Source organism: Mustelus asterias, chromosome 9 (assembly GCF_964213995.1).
Source record: "Mustelus asterias chromosome 9, sMusAst1.hap1.1, whole genome shotgun sequence".
In the NCBI taxonomy this organism is placed as follows: Eukaryota; Metazoa; Chordata; class Chondrichthyes; order Carcharhiniformes; family Triakidae; genus Mustelus; species Mustelus asterias.
The window spans coordinates 41,409,857-41,427,604 of NC_135809.1; the positions used below are offsets into that span (position 1 = coordinate 41,409,857).

Below are 17,748 nucleotides of genomic sequence, written 5' to 3' on the forward strand. Positions count from 1 at the left end.
CATAACTTCCATGGAGTAGCAGTTGCATTGCTATGCCACTTCTATTACTTGCAGTAAAATGCAGCTGCACCTTTCTTGCCCAACCTTCACCTTGAGAAAAGTGCAGTGAACGGACAAAAGGAAGACTTTTCTTTTCTAGCTGTCGTAAAGCAGGTATGTTTAAAGGTCTAGCCACTTTAAGAAGCAGGGAGAAGACAAGTGTGATCTACTGTATGGCAGAGCAGGCTTGTGGCTTACCCCGTTCCTATTTCTTATGATCTTACAGTAAGAACACGTGGACTAAGTTCTGTAAATTCCTAACTTGTTGCTCATTCATCCTAATTTATTTGCACTTCATTGATTGTTTAAGCTTTTTTTGTAATTGCCGGCTTATTACCATTTTCAACATCAACTTAACTACTTTGTAGAACTGTTCCAGCACACCTTCATGAATTGTTGCCTGTGTACTCAGTAAAGTTCAGCTTTCATTAAATATTTTAGTTTTCAATTTCACTAAAAGCACATCATACTTTTGGATGCTACTTTCTCTAGGACTATTTCAGGTTATTTGTGTTCCCTTTTGCCAATGTAGATTAGCACTTCTCAGAACAAATACAACTTTTTACTTCTTGAATGGGAAACTGGAGTTATTTTCTGCCATATATATCTGCAGTCTATACACGCAGTTTAAGGGTCTCAGCTTAGGGCCATTTACTTCTGACCTTATCCCAAGTGTTCTAGTTGATGAAAGGGACCGATTTAGCTCAGCTGGTTTGTGATGCAGAGCAATGCCATGGTTCAATTCCTGTACAGGCTGAGGTTATTCATGTAGGTCCCACCTTCCCAACCTTGCCTCTCACCTGAGGGGTGGTGATCCTCATGTTAAAATTACCACTAATCAGCTCTTCCACACAAAAGGGAGAGCAGCCTATGGTCTGCTGGGTCTATGGCAACTTTCATTTCAGTTGAATAAGAAATACATAGCGGGTTCCTAACATCTGCTTTGTGCCAGTCCTCACTCAAATACATTGATAGACACAAGCCTCAAACTGCATTTTTTTTCAGAACAAATTGTGGTATTATTAATTACACAATATTCTAGGAATTGTGCCTATAACATGGCAATCCGAATTAAAATAACTTCCACACCTAATTTTTACTTCAATAGAAGGACATCTTTGGTCTGCACTACTTATATTTGGTTACATGGTGATGACATAGTTGAGCAACTCAAAATAAAATTGATCAATAATTCCATCTCATTTAAGTTAAAAGCTCCTTTCCTTTACTCACTTCCATGAGGTTATTTGGGAAGTGAATACTACAAGTAATAAACCTTGAAAGAGGTATAAAGTATTTGACCTTGGGCTTGTAACAGACATCAGTTCCTTTCTGGTACTGTGACAGTGTTGTGTCTATCTATTGGTCATGCCAAACATTCAAATATATAAGAACATTTGCACAGCACTTAAATCAGAAAATCAGCATATGAAGGCTTAGTTACAAGACTGCTTACACAAAAGTGGAGGAACAAATTCAGTTGGTAGTTTTTTTAACTTTAGGCATATTACTTCCCAGAAATTTAAATAAACTCGTACGTCCTTTTGGTACATTTCAATATGTACTCCGACAAGACTCATATTAAACCAATAACAGGCTATTTTACTTTGGAAGCAGTGATTTTAAGTGTAGAGAAATCAAATGTAATTAAACTCATTTTGCTGTGACTGTTGAGTGAATTTCAGACCGTTGCAGGACAAGGAGGAAATTGACACCACTATCACCAAACTGGCTGCAAGCCTAAAGATAAGTAATTTATGTTTCACTAGATTTACTACTGGCCTATACAAATTATTCATCATATATCTTTTAAATACGCTGCATTTTTTTATTGAAAAGCAACAATTGGATACAAGTTCATTTTTAAACAGAGATAACTATTGGATTATAGGAACAGTTTACACATAGATTGCCACACCATTGGATATTAAAGTATGCAATCAGATTCTAATTATCACAGTGAATAGTCATTGACTATTCACAAGAGAAGCTTGTTCATGGAAATGCAGATGCAGAAAATTCAATTGGTGATGTAATTTAATGTGGTCTGTTGTAAACACTGAATAATAACAAATCGGAGCAGGAGGCCATTTGGCTTTTAGTTCCGCTCAGTCATTCAATGAGATCATAATTGATCTGATCTTGGCCTCAATTTCACTTTCCTTCCTGTTCCCCAGAACCCTCAACTCCCCTATACTTCAGAAATCTGTCTATCTTTGCCTTAAATATATTCAATGCCTCAGCATTCAGAGCTCCCTGGGGTACAAAATTGCAAAGATTTAAGACCCGGTGAGAAGAAATTCCTCATCTCCATATTAAATGCGTATCCCTGACAGGAGCATCATCATCATCAATCCTGTCCATCCTTCTTATAATCTTACATATTTCTTCAAGATCACTTCTCGTTCCTCTAAACTTCAACATATATGGACCCAACATGGTCAATCTTTCCTCATTTTTTTTTCCTTTCATGGATATGGGCATCACTGGCTAGGCCAGCATTTATTGCCCATCCCCAAATCCCCTTTAAAAAGTGGTGAGCCATCTTCTTGAATCACTGCAGTGCATGTACACCCACAGCCCTGTTAGAGAACTCCAGGATTTTGACCCAATGGCAATGAAGGAATGGAGATATATTTCTAAGTCAGGACGGTGTGGGGCATGGAGAGGAACTTGCAGGTGGTGGCATTTCCATGCATCCACTGCCTTTGTCTAAGTTGTAGAGGTCATGGGTTTAGAAGGTACTGTCAAAGAAGCCTTGAGTTGCGACAGGGCATCTTGTACACTGAATACATTGCTGCATCGGTGGTGGAGTGAATGTGGAAGGTGGGTGGGTGGGGTGCCAACCAATTGGGGTGTTCTTTCCTGGATAATGTTAAGCTGCACTCAGCCAGACAAGTACAGAGTACTCCATCACACTCTTGACTTGTGCCTTGTAGATGGTGGACAGGCTCTGGGAGTCAAGAGATTAGTTAGTCGCCGCGGAATTCCCAACCTCTGAACTGCTCTTGTAGCCACAGTATTTATATCGCTCGCCCAGTTTGATTTATGGTCAATGGTAACCCCCAGGAGGATGTTGATAGTGCAGGGTTCAGCAATGGCAATGCCATTCAACGAAATGGGGAGATGGTCATTACCTGGCAAGACTGTTACTTGCCATTTATCATTCCAAGCCTGAATGCTGTCCAGGTCTTGCTGCATATGGACACAGACTGCTTTAGTATCTGAATCTTCGCAAATGGCACTGAACATTCCCACTACTGATTTTATGATTGAGGGATCGTTGATGAAGCAGCTAAAGATGGGTGGTACAAGGACCCTACTCCAAGAAACTCCTGCAGTAATGTCATGGGACTGAGTTGATTGACCACCAACAACCACAACAATCTTCCTTTGTGCTAGGTATGACTCCAACCAGTGGAGAGTTTTTCCCCTTATACTCATTAACTCTAGTTTTGCATGGGCTCCTTCACACCACATTTGGTCAAATGCTCCCACATCAAGAGCAGTCACTCTCATCTCATCTCTGGAATTCAGCTTCTTTCAGTTAAGGCTGTAAGGAAGTCAGGAGCTGATTGGCCATGGAGGAACCCAAACTGAACCTCAGTGACCAGGTTATCATTGATTACATGCCACTTGATATCACTGTTGACAAACTCTTGTAATCACTTTGCTGATGATTGAAAGTTGACTGATGGGGTAGTAATTGGCAGGGTTGGATTGTCCTGTTTTTTTGTGGGCAGGACATACCTGGACAATTTTCCACATTGCTATTTAATTTAAAGCCTTATCTACAGCACCAGTTATGATTCACAAGGACACTGGTCCCAACTGGTCTTCAGTTCAACTGAAGGCCATCCAAACAGAACAGTTCCCTCTTTCCGTAGTACAGGTGTCACAGGGTCATTACTTAAACCCATTTCTCCCAGAGCAATATTTGAGCCACGCATTCAACTCTGATCTTATTGACCCTGTAACAATTTGCTCATGGCTCAGGTAGTAATGCAGAGATTATCTTGGAGGTTCAGTTTTTTTAAAATTTAGCCAGCCCTTAGCTGCTCATAATCCCTCATCAGACCCTATTTCTTATGTACTGATGAAATTGGCAGGCAACTGGATTTTGCCGTCCCACTTCAAATTCCTTTCCGACTCGAAGATGTCCTTCACGTTGGTACCAGACCGGCAACTTATTTTATGACTCATGCTCTTGGCTCAGTATCTATCCCTTAACTATACTGTCCCTGAGCACGACTATATTCCTTTTTATTCTCCCAAATTGATTAGCCACCTGTCTCAAGGTGATGTGGTCAGTTTATTCCTCCACCTTGCAGTGCCTGCTCTTATCCACACAAGTTCCAAGAACTTCAGGATGGCAGAACTGTCACATGAGAGAAAAAGTCAGTTAGGATTATATTCATTGGAGTTTAGAAGAGTACGAGGGGATCTCATAGAAACTTATAAAATTCTAACAGGATTAGACACGGTAGATTCAGAAATGAATGTTCCTAATGGTGGGAGTCCAGAACTAGGGCGGTCATATTTGAGGATAAAGGGTCAATCTTTTAGCACTGTTTTCCTCAGAGTGTGGTGAATTTGTGGAATTCACTACCACAGAAAGTAATTGAAGCCAAAACGTTGTGTGATTTCAAAAAAGAATTAAATATAGCTGTTGGGGCTAAAAGGATAGAGAGATATTGGGGGGCGTGGGGAGAAAAAAAAGAGGTGGAATCAGGGTATTGAATTTGATTATCAACCATGAGCATAATAAGTCGGTTTGAAGGACCGAATGGCCTACTCCTATTTTGTGTGTCTATGCACCTATTCCAGATAATTTTTCCTTTGGTACAGTTGGAACAAAATGCAGCCACATGAATTTAGGATCAAATGATTGTGCGGCACCATCTTGGCAAACATTCCGGAAGAGAAACTGAGCTGAAAAAAGTTTGAGACAGGCTGAACTTTTTCCTTAGCTTGACTGGATCCAATCCATGAAAACTTTGACTGGCTGGTGTACTTACCGAAGAGTTGAACAGCTGTCAAGAACCTAGCCAAATTTGGAGGAACAGATGATGAAACAGCCAAATGTACACATCAAAAAATCTCTTCTGGTTATGTTGTTTGTCACCATCCACTTCAACAAGCACAGAACCCAAAATGTCAAGGAAGCCCCTGTCCTTACCAATCAACTAGGATGACTTTCCAGCAAGTTCACACCATGAGGTACCCTTGACCCACAACGACTTAATCAACTTCCCCTTTCAACCAGACTCTGGATTAAAGGCCATTTGTACTGTTACCTCCATCACTTCCTCCCCTTCCCAAATCTCAACCACTGTCAGGCTTGCACACACAGATCAATACTCTCATCTTGTTTAGCTTCTTGCCCATATTCCACCACCTTCCCCATCTTTCCAAGTTTATTTAGTTCATATTAAACAACTCCTACTCCCTCAAATCCTTCTCATTTCAACTTCCATCCTTGGCTCCTATGCTAAACTGATGTAGTTAATAAATTAACTCTTCAAGGGACTTTTGGTCACTCCTTCAAAACAATTTTCACCATCAAGCTCTTAACCCCTCTCTAGCAACTGCCCATTCATAACTCCATTCCTTCTCTGAAGTCTTCAAACAGATTAGTGCTTCCCATCTCGGTGCTCATATCTCCTGAAACTTTGTTTTCAAATCTGTGCAGCCCAATACTGATCTTCATTACTCCAAAACCAAAGACAATATGCTCTGAGGAACTACCTTCCCCTGTTCTTCTCCACCTTTTTAGTGTTCCATATGGTTCACAATCCCATCCTCCTCCCAAATGTCTCCTTAGCTGTCCAGCTCCATGGGGCTATGCTTGCATCATTCCCTTGTTCCTTATCTGAGCTATCACATCTCCAGCAATTACTGCTCTTCTTACCCTGTAAATGTCACCTCTGGGATCCTGCATAGATCTACTCAAATCTTTATGCTTTCTTTGGTAACATTATTCACATGCATGGACTAGACAACCAATGTTCTAATGATACTTAATTATATCTCTCCAACAATTTTCTCAACCTTTTGACTGCCCCAGACTGCTTGTCCAAAATAAAGCATAGACAAGTTTACATGGCTGTAAATTGGGAGAGGGGAGTGTGCAGCAGGACCTGGTGTCCTTGTGCACCAGTCACTGAAGGTAAGCATGCAGATGCAGCAGGTGGTAAAGGTGGCAAATGGCACGTTGGCCTTCATTGCAAGAGGTTTCGAGTGCAGGAGCAGGGATGTGTTGTTGCAATTATACAGAGCCTTGGTGAGGCCACACCTAGAGTATTGTGTACAGTTTTGGTCTCCTTTTCTGAGGAGGGATGTTTTTGCTGTCGAGGGAGTGCAGCAAAGGTTTACCAGGCTGATTCCGGGGATGGTGGGAATGATGTACGAGGAGAGATTGACTAGGTTAGGATTGTTTTTGCTGGAGTTCAGACGAATGAGGAGGGGATCTCAGAGACTTACAAAATTCTAACAGGACTAGACAAGGTAGATGCAGGGAGAATATTCCCGATGATGGGAGAATCCAGAATCAGGAGTTACAGTCTGAGGATTCAGGATAGACCATTTAGGACAGAGGTGAGGAGACATTTCTTTACCCAAAGAGTGGTGAGCCTGTGGAATTCATTACCACAGGAAATAGTTGATGCCAAAACATCGAGTGTATTCAAGAGGCCGGCTGGATATAGCACTTGGGGCAAATGGGATCAAAGGCTATGGGGAAAAAGCAGGATTAGGCTATTGAGTTGGATGATCAGCCATGATCGTAATGAATGGCGGAGCAGGCTTGAAGGGCTGGATGGCCTCCTCTTCTATCATCTGCAAAATTATTTTTCTTAAAACTTCCATAGTAACATATCAGAGTAGAATTAGATACATAAATATTTTACTCTATTGCACATCAAATTTACTGTTAAGAGTACAGAATATAAAGTAACAGAAATATTTTTTGATAATACCAATGACAGGTAAATTTAGGATAGGCAAAAAAGGTTTAATTAGAAGAGCCAACACAAACATTTCATGACAGTAATAACAAAAAAAACTTGGTAATTATTTCAGAATGACAGAATTGACATGCCTTTAGATTGACTTACCTTGTGAACAAACTCTTCCATCTTTTCCATGGCGTGATGGGCTTGCAGCAGTGGAGCAATGCTCATGAACCCCTCTTCTTCAACAGTTTCACTTTCTTCAGATTCCATGGTATTCTGAAAGGTAACAGCATACTTTCAAAAATTGTACCAAAACCCTAGTTTCCAGTTAGCTGTTGGCAATAGTTTGTTAAACCGTACTTATGTACAGTTTAGCCTATTATGTGAACTTCCCCAATCCTTCAAAATCTCTTCACTATTCCTCAAACAAATAACAAACGCTCCTGTTTGCAGTCAGAACTTCTACTTCAACTGCTTTTAACCAAGACCACTTTTCCTAACCATGGACTCAAGGCAAGACATTCACACAATATATAGTCAAGTATACATGACAGTACTTAAAAAGTGAAAGGATCAAATAGCATTAATTAACAGTGACTCTGCAAATACTTTCAAATCTACAGATTTAAAATAATTATCACATTTGGTTTTGTGAACAATTAATATCAGAGTTCAAGTTTCTGCCAGGCCAACACAACACAGAATGCTGCTTGGCTAGGACATCTTGCTTGGAATGCTGTTTGCACAATGCACTGTTTTGCATGGAATACCTCACTGCACCCTCTGTTGGAGGTGTGCATCTTGGTCAAATCATTCAGCTCAGAATCTAAGAAAGACCAATTTGCATAATACTCTGAACCAAGGATAGTTTTCCAGCAAAGCAAAGCAAAGGAACCAAGTGCTTTTATTTGGAGTAAGCTTCATCAGATCATCTAACAGAGAGCAATGTGAATGTTGCCAAGTGTTAGTCAGAGGTTGGACACAATTTCCAAATCAGAGAATCAAACACGCAACAGAAATATCTTTTGAGGTTAACTAAACTGCATAATAATGAACTGATGCATCCTCAAGTAATTAGAATTGCATTTCATCAATAATGCTAATGAGTCACTGTAGCAAATAAATTATCCATCCAGCCCCAATTCCAGTGTCTCTGTAATGGCATGTGACACACGCACAAAGTATTGTACAATGTAGTGAAACTGTACACAATTAACTCAGCTGGGATGCACAATGCAGAACCAACACCAGTTTGCAGCTTTAATTTTCCTTCTGATCTTAGGTAATTGTGAAGTTAGCCACAGAAATTAAAGTACGCTTGAGAAACTAGATGTTATCCATTCTTGAACCATTCACGTCCTTCACACAGCCAAAGTATGGGTAGAGAATGCAACATCAGGAAGCTATTGAGCATAACTCGCAATCAAGGTATGTGATTGACAGAAGTATCACAATCATGCACAATCCTACAATGACTTGGCATGCACACTCTGACACACTCCCTCCAAATATTAGCATCAAGTGTCAGCGCCAAACATTCTCATGAAAAATACAATATTGCATCACATGCAAAATAAATCCCAATATAAAGCTGTCATTTTTTTCCCCCAAAAGACCAGGTTTGCACCAACAATTTGGTGAATCTGTGCCTAATATTAGCCTGTTGTTCTTCCTTCAAAACCATGTTGGGAAAGGTTGACTTATCCAACCCTACTTGCGGCTATGAAACCACCAGAGTATTTCAGTGCCTTTTTCTTCAGCAGCTCGACAGGTCAAAACATGGCAACAGTATCCAGATTCATGACTGTTCGACAATCAAGATGCTTTACAATATTTCATCCCATCACCTTCAAATTACAAATGAATGCTTAATGTTCCTTCCTTTTCATTAAATAATAGTCAAGGATGGAGAAGGGGAAAGTGGTTGACAAAAACTGATGGAGATGTTCCTGTAAACAGACAACCTCCCATATTTCAGTTTGTCTCAATTGCTAGTACACTTTCTCGTGACTCTGGAGACAGATTCAATTGAGGCATTTAAAAGAAAATTGTCTGACACAAAGATGCGCAACGACCAGGTGAGCTGCTCTTCCAGAGAGCAAATACGGACATAATGGGCCAAAGGCCCCCCTCTGTTGTTAGGAACCAAGATATAGGGCAGGATTTTCTGGTCACGCTCCCCCCAAAACCAGAAAATCCCGTCCTAGGTCAACTGACCTTTGCATGGTTTGCCCCTCATCCGCTATCATTCTTGTGGCGGTGGGACAGGAAAGTTCCCATCATAGTTTTGCAGTATATTTATATTTGTGGGTGTTAGGAGCATGACATAGAATTTTCATTTATATTTTTTCTTATTTGTATGTTAAGAAAGATGAAACCTGGACTTGGTTTCAATTTAGAATTTTGTGAGCTGCAGCCAGTAGGTCTGGGGCCCTATTTGTATTCGTGCATTTGGAGCACTTCTATGGGGTATTGAGGGAGTGCAGCTTAGTTACAACGGCAGTCTTTTGTATGAGATGCTAAACGGAATCCCACCTGCCTACTTAAGTAGAACTGGATGATCCATGGCACAAATTGTTGAGCAACATTCCAAGATACACAGCACTCTATATATCCCTACATTAAATTTCAGCTGCGATCAAGTATAACGTGGGGAATGTGAACTTGTCTACTTTGGCAGGAAAGATAAAAAAGCATATTATCTAAATGCTGAGAGATTGCAGAGCTCTGAGATGCAAAGGGATCTGGGTGTCTGAGTGCATGAATTGCAAAAAGCAGGTGCAGCAAGTAATTAGGAATGCTAAATGAATATCATTTATTTTGAGGTGCACTGAATAGGACAGTAGGGAGGTTATGCTTCAGTTATACAGAGCTCTCATGAGATGGGGTATTGTGTATAGTATCGGTCACCTTATTTAAAGGAGGATGCAAGTGTGTTGGAAACAGTTCATGGAAGGTTTACCAGACTAATACCTGGAATGTACGGGTTGTCTTATGATGAAAGGTTGGACAGGCTAGGCTTGTATCGGCTGGATTTTAAAAAAGAGGCAACTTGATTGAATAGATACAAGATCCTGAGGGGTCTTGAAAGGGTGGAAATGGAAAGGATGTTTCCTCTTGCGGGAGAATCTAGAACTAGGGCTAACTTTAGAAATAAGAGGGTCGCCATTTTAAAACAGACAAGGTAATTTTTTTTCTCTGAGGATCATAAGTCTTTGGAGCTTTCTTCCTGAAAAGGCAGCCCGAAGATTTTCTGGAAAAACTCAGCAATTTTTGACAGGGAGGTGGTGGTTTCTTTCCCCTTGCCCTATACTGGCGATTTAAAAAGTTATGAGAAAAAAAAAGGCAGAGGGAGCAGAATATTTTTAAGGCACAGGCAGATATTCTTGGTAAGCAAGGGGTGAAGGGGTGATAGATTATCGGAGGTAGGCCGGATGAGGTTATCAGATCAGCCATGCTCTTATTAAATGGCATAGCAGGCTCGAGGAGCCAAATGGTCTGCTTCTTGCTCATCTTGTTTTGTTTAGGTATCATGCATACTATACAATCTGTGTGGTAATTGCTGCTTCTTCCAATTCCAGTGCCCCATTCACTGCCACTCTAGTTTGGTCTACAATTTCAATTATTTTGTATTTAATTTCTGGATCTAGATTGTATGTGTTAATTAGAAATTAATTTCTAATTAAGGGGCGGCATGGTAGCACAGTGGTTAGCATTGCTGCTTCACAGCGCCAGGGACTCGGGTTCGATTCCCGGCCTGGGTCACTGTCTGTGTGGAGTTTGCGCGTTCTCCCCGTGTCTGCGTGGGTTTCCTCCAGGTGCGACGGTTTCCTCCCACATTCTGAAAGATGTGCCGGTTAGGTGCATTGACCCGAACAGGCACCAGATTGTGGTGACTAGGGGAATTTCACAGTAACTTCATTGCAGTGTTAATTACTTGTGACTAATAAATAAATTTTAAGAAAAATAAATGTGGTTGTAGTATAGCGATGAGACATTCCATTCAATTTTGCCCCTACTTTTTAAACAAACTCCTTGAAAAAATATTTCTGATAATCTTTCAGCCAGTTTTGTATCCATTCCCATATTCACCCTAGATCCCCACAGCTTTAAAAAATGTGGGGGGAAATTTATCAAAGCCTTTTGGAAATTGAGGTACATCGCATCATTGAACTACCCACAATCCATTTTACTGATGCATATATTAATCTCTGATATTCAATTCCCTCACTTTACATGGAATATCTGTAGTTCCTGCCCCCGCACCCCCAAACTTCCGTTGTGTTATTTTAAATATGGGAAACTCATTAGCCAATTTACAATCCACTGGTACCATCCAAGGTTCCACCAAATCCCTCAAAAAATCCCTTTCCAGTAAAAGAACTTTGAGATAAATACCATCAATCCGTAAGGATTTGTTGATTTTGAGGCCATTTAGCCTGTCTGAAATTTGCATGTCGCTAATGGTGAATTCACTTATTACACTAAGGATATTTTTGGAGAAGGCATGTTACTCACGAACAATCGGAGGCAGTCACTATTTTATGCTCAGCCTCAGTTTCAAGCCCATTTTTACCTTTCACAGTTTTCATCACTTCCTCTAATTGCCCTCTTGCTATTGTAGTGCTGAACAATTTAATAATATTTATCCCCTAGGAGAGAGCAATTGAGAGTAATATTTATGTTCAAATCAATTTAGTTTAATTGATACAACTTTGCCCCACACAATAACATGAAAATACTGAATGCACTAATCTTCTTCATTTCTTCCAAGAAACTCAGAATGTGGCATGCCGGTACAGCAAGCAATTAAGGCAACTGACAGGTTAGCCTAGGAGGCTGAAATAAAAGAATAAATCTTGCTGTAACTATACAGGTGAGACTCCAGCTGGAGTACTGTGCACAGTTTTGGTCTCCTTATCTAGGACAGGATATACTTGTCATGGAGATAGTGCAGTGAAGACTCATTAGGTCGATTCTTGCTTGTAGGGGTTGCGAGAGATGATTCTCAGTCGCTCTATGATGAGACTGAAAGTTTTCTATAAGAGGACACAAAACTCTCTGAACATGTAAAAATTTCTCAAATTTTCATAAAAATTCTGCTTTTCTATTCAGCCTACAAAAGATAAATACCATATTTCCCCACATTATACCTCACCTTGCAACTCATCGTCCACTCACTTTACCTGTCTATATCCCTTTGCAACTCCTTTGTTCTCCTCACAACCTATTGGCCAATGAACTTTGCATCATCAGCAAACCTGGATACATTACTCAGTCCCTTAATCTAATATCATTAATCTAGATAAATAGCAGAAGCCTCAGCACTGATCTCTGCAGCACCCCACAGAATGAGTAGTACAAATGGTGCAATTTGAAAACTGAAAAGGAGCCAAAGCACACTTATGATTGCCATTTCAGGATTTTCTGCATCATTCCTGCAAATGATTTTGGGGGAAAGAGAGTTACTTTGGGGTCTTTTTTAAAGTAATGTATTTCACAGGTTTAAGAAAAAAAAGGTACTTTCACCATGTGCTAGCTTTCTTAGATCCAAGGAAAAATAGTTTTGAACAATGGCTGCAGAGTGGTTAGCATTGTTGCCTCACAGTGCCAGGGACTCAAGTTCAATGCCAGCCTTGGGTGATTGCGTGGGTTTTTCCCAGATGCTCCAGTTTCTTCCAGTGTCCAAAGATGTTCAGGTTAGGTTGACTGGCCATGCTAAATTGCCACTTAGAGTCCCAAGATGGATTAGCCATGGTAAACATGTGGGTTAGAGAGAAGGTCCTGGGTAAGATACTCTGTCAGTCAGAGAGTCGGTACAGATTTGATGGTCCAAATGGCTTCCTTCTGCACTGTAGGGATTCTATATGTTATCTTTTGATCTTGCTTTGAATGAACTGGGATTAAGAATAAACAGCACCTGAGTTTTTGGAAAGAAGATGCTATTAAAAAAAAGAAGAGTTTGTATTTTGGAGTGCAGATTGTGGTGAACCATCGTTGGTTCCCACTGGATAGTACTGAGCCAGGGTCTGGCCAGTACTACAAGGATGTACATATGTTGCTGTTGGGTTAGGGATGGGTTGTGCTACTTGTTGCTGTTGGGGTTAGGGTGGGGTTGTTACACCTTTGTATTGTAGTGTTGTGGTACATCCCAGTCGGGCTCCGCCTCCTGGGAGAGGTATAAAGATCCCTGCTCTGGCTGGGACCCCTCAGTCTGGGATCGTGTATATAATTGTTGGCTGCTTCGTTACAGCAAATAAAAGCCTTTATTTCCTGAGCATCTAGCCTCGTGTATGATAACGCGCATCAATTTTATTTGCTGTTGTTAAACTCTCGTTGAAGAAAAAAAAAAAAGAGTATGGAGCAGATACTGAAGCCGGAACGCCTTACACTAGATCCACGTGCTGTGGGCGCCTCTAACACCTTCGACCACTGGCTGAAGTGTTTCGAAGACTACCTGGCAGCCTCCGCAGCGGTCACCACAGATGATGACAGACTCCGGGTCCTCCATGCGAGGGTAAGCGACACTGTCTACCTCGCGATCCGTGCGGCCACCGATTACACAAAGGCCCTCGAGCTTCTGAAGAAGCGTTATATCAAACCGCCCAATGAAATACACGCTCGTTACCTCTTAGCCACTCGACGACGGCAGTCTGGCAAAACGATGGAGGATTATGCGAACGAGCTCCTACAGCTAGCCAGGGGCTGTAACTGCAAAGCTGTGTCGGCTGAGCAGAGTAGGAACGACCTCGCCCGAGATGCGTTTGTGGCGGGAGTCGGATCATCGTACATTCGACTTAAACTACTGGAGAAAGGTAACCTTGACCTTACCCAGGCAATCGAGCTAGCGGAGATGCTGGAGACGGCCTCCAAAAGCCTAGTATTGTATCCTGAAGACCACGTGGAGACAACGTGGCAGGAGCAGTCGCCAATCCCTCCTCGTCCCTCGGGTTCGAAATGCTGCGTAATGGCGTGCTCACACTCGGGCCAGACGACGGCAGCAGCTCTGGGCGGCCCGCGGTGTTATTTCTGTGGGGGAGCGAAGCATACTCGGCAACGGTGTCCCGCTAAGGCTGTGTTGTGCTCCGCCTGCGGTAAGAAGGGGCACTATTCGAAAGTGTGCCGATCTAAATCTAGGAACGGCAGTGCGGCCTGCGATTCTTCAGAGCCCGGCTCTTCGTCGTCGAAATCATCGAGGGGTTCGTCCACATGCGAGGCCAGGACGACGCTATTACGGTCGACGGAGTCGGAGGTGTGTGACCACCAGGGGTCGCTGAGTTTGGCGCCATCACCCACGTGCGACCTATGGGAGCGGCCATGTTGGTCGGCACCAACCACGAACGACCAGCAGGGGTCCTCTTGGTCGATTTCAGCTGCCTGCAGTGGCGCTCATGAACCAACGGTGGCGTCGATCATCCTGGACAGGCCAAGCCTCATAGACTTGACAAATCTATGATGAACATCCAGGTAAATGACCACGTGATTTATTGTCTGTTTGACAGCGGGAGCACTGAGAGCTTTATCCACCCAGACACTGTGAAGCGGTGTGGACTCCGGATTCAACCTGCCAAACAGACAATTTCTATGGCATCGAGGTCCCGGTCTGTCACCGTGCTAGGGAGTTGCGTGGTAACTTTGACGGTGCAAGGCACAGTTTACGAGCGTTTCAAGCTCCTAGTGTTGCCGTACCTTTGCGCGCCAATACTTCTCGGACTAAACTTCATGGTCCACTTGAGGAGTGTAACCCTACAGTACGGTGGGCCACTCCCTTCACTGTCAGTGGGGGAACAGCAGCCTCCAAATTGCCCAACGCGCCCCGCCTGTAGCCTCTCGACGCTGAAGATTACCACACCCTCCCTGTTCCAGAATCTTGTGCCAGGCTGCAAGCCCATTGCGACTAAAAGTAGGCGTTACAGCGCTGAGGATCGGATCTTCATTCGATCTGAGGTTCAGCGGCTCCTCAAAGAAAGGATCATACAACCCAGTGCTAGTCCGTGGAGGGCGCAGGTCGTGGTGGTCAAGAGCGGGAACAAACCCCGGATGGTCATTGACTATAGTCAGACCATTAATCGATACACGCAGCTGGATGCGTATCCCCTCCCGTGCATATCTGATATGGTCAATCAGATTGCGCAGTACCGGGTGTTCTCCAGACCTCAAGTCTGCCTACCACCAACTCCCCATTCGCCCAGAGGACCGACAATACACAGCTTTTGAGGCGGATGGTCGCTTGTATCACTTTCTCAGGGTTCCCTTTGGTGTCACCAATGGGGTCTCGGTCTTCCAGCGTGCTATGGACCGAATGGTGGACCAGAACGGGCTGCGGGCTACCTTCCCGTACCTGGATAATGTCACCATCTGCGGCCATGACCAGCAGGACCATGACACGAATCTCCTGAATTTCCTACGCACTGCATCTCGCCTGAACCTGACCTACAACAGGGAGAAGTGTGTGTTTCGTACGCGCCGTTTAGCCATCCTAGGATACGTGGTGGAAAACGGGGTCATTGGCCCTGATCCAGACCGTATGCGCCCCCTTTCTGAACTTCCCTTGCCCACTAGTGCAAAAGCACTGAGAGGATGCTTAGGCTTCTTCTCTTATTATGCGCAGTGGGTTCCCAATTACGCGGACAAAGCCCGTCCGCTCATTAAGTCCACTACTTTTCCCCTAACGCCAGAGGCCCGATTGGCCTTCGATAAATTAAACGCCGATATCGCGAAAGCTACGATGCACGCTGTTGATGAGTCCATCCCCTTTCAGGTGGAGAGCGATGCATCTGATTTCGCCCTGGCCGCCACACTTAACCAGGCGGGCAGGCCCGTCGCATTTTTTTCCCCGCACCCTCCAAGGCCCCGAAATCCGGCATTCAGCGGTGGAAAAGGAGGCCCAAGCCATTGTGGAGGCCGTCAGGCACTGGCGCCATTACTTGGTGGGAAAACGGTTCACCCTGATCACGGACCAGCGGTCCGTGGCGTTCATGTTTAATAACACGCAGAGGGGCAAGATCAAGAATGACAAGATTTTGCGGTGGAGAATTGAACTCTCCACCTATAACTATGACATCATGTACCGTCCAGGGAAACTCAATGAGCCCTCGGATGCCCTCTCGCGTGGAACATGCGCCAGTATACAGGAGGACCGTTTGCAGGCTCTCCATAATGACCTACGCCATCCTGGGGTCACTCGCCTCTACCACTTTATAAAAGCCCGCAACCTGCCCTACTCGGTGGAGATCGTCAGTTCCGTAACAAGAAGCTGTCGGGTTTGCGCGGAATGCAAACCGCACTTTTACCGACCTGACCGGGCACATTTAGTCAAGGCCACTCGTCCCTTCGAGAGACCGAGTGTCGATTTTAAGGGCCCCCTTCCCTCAACGGATCGGAATGTGTACTTCCTCAATATCATTGACGAGTACTCTAGGTTCCCTTTTGTTGTTCCCTGCTCTGATACATCCGCTGCCACGGTTATCAAGGAATTCCGTGATCTCTTTACCCTGTTCGGGTACCCCGGCTACATTCACAGCGACAGGGGCTCGTCGTTCATGAGCGATGACTTGAGGCAATTCCTGCTCTCATACGGGATTGCCTCTAGTAGGACCACGAGCTACAACCCTAGGGGTAACGGACAGGTGGAATGTGAGAATGCTACAGTCTGGAAGGCTGTCTTACTGGCGTTGAAGTCAAAAAGCCTTCCAGTCTCCCGTTGGCAAGAGGTGCTCCCTGATGCGCTCCATTCTATTCGCTCACTCCTGTGTACGGCAACCAATGCTACTCCCCACGAGAGGATGTTTTCATTCCCTCGGAAGTCTTCCTTGGGGACCTCATTACCGTCTTGGTTGACGTACTCAGGACCCGTCCTCCTGCGGCGATATGCAAGGGCCCACAAGTCCAACCCGTTGGTCGAACAGGTCCATCTCCTCCACGCCAACTCTCAGTATGCCTATGTGGCATACCCTGACGGGCGAGAGGACACGGTCTCGATCCAAGACCTGGCGCCAGCAGGGGACGTAGCAACCCCTGTCGCTCCCATACCCCCTGTTACAAACCCCTTAACTCTTGTTTCTCCCCCGGACACGGCGCGGGCAGCATCGGGACCATTGCTTAACCCTTTTACTCCCGTGTACAGCTTGCCTGAGTCCAGAGGATGGTCGCCACTGCAGGCCGTGTCAGGACTCCATGGACTACCGTCACCTCAGGGTCAACCGGCCTGTGAGTCCGTGGAAGAACAGCTGGACGTCGCCTTGGGGAGAACGCCACCGCAAGTGCCTACTCCGGTGTCACCGCCGGTATTGAGGAGGTCACAACGATGGTGCGGTCCCCCTAACCGTCTGAACTTATAGACTGATGACATTTTATTCTGTTTTTTGTACCCCGCCAGCCTTTGTTCTCAAAGGAGGGGTGAATGTGGTGAACCATCGTTGGTTCCCACTGGATAGTACTGAGCCAGGGTCTGGCCAGTACTACAAGGATGTACATATGTTGCTGTTGGGTTAGGGATGGGTTGTGCTACTTGTTGCTGTTGGGGTTAGGGTGGGGTTGTTACACCTTTGTATTGTAGTGTTGTGGTACATCCCAGTCGGGCTCCGCCTCCTGGGAGAGGTATAAAGGTCCCTGCTCTGGCTGGGACCCCTCAGTCTGGGATCGTGTATATAATTGTTGGCTGCTTCGTTACAGCAAATAAAAGCCTTTATTTCCTGAGCATCTAGCCTCGTGTATGATAACGCGCATCACAGAACAGAGTGCAGAAGTAGATTTG

The 17,748-nt window shown here is 44.1% G+C and overlaps 1 protein-coding gene across 3 annotated transcripts in view; it reads right to left on the reverse strand.

Moving 5' to 3' along the window:
• The window catches only part of LOC144498640 (adiponectin receptor protein 2-like), a 75,478-nt gene that overhangs the window by 15,983 nt on the left and 41,747 nt on the right, over positions 1-17,748 (reverse strand). For all 3 annotated transcript variants that reach the window (XM_078220066.1, XM_078220067.1, XM_078220068.1), the window contains exon 3: positions 7,155-7,268. In XM_078220066.1, the coding sequence (XP_078076192.1) occupies positions 7,155-7,268 (114 nt within the window). The remainder of the gene's footprint in view (positions 1-7,154; positions 7,269-17,748) is intronic.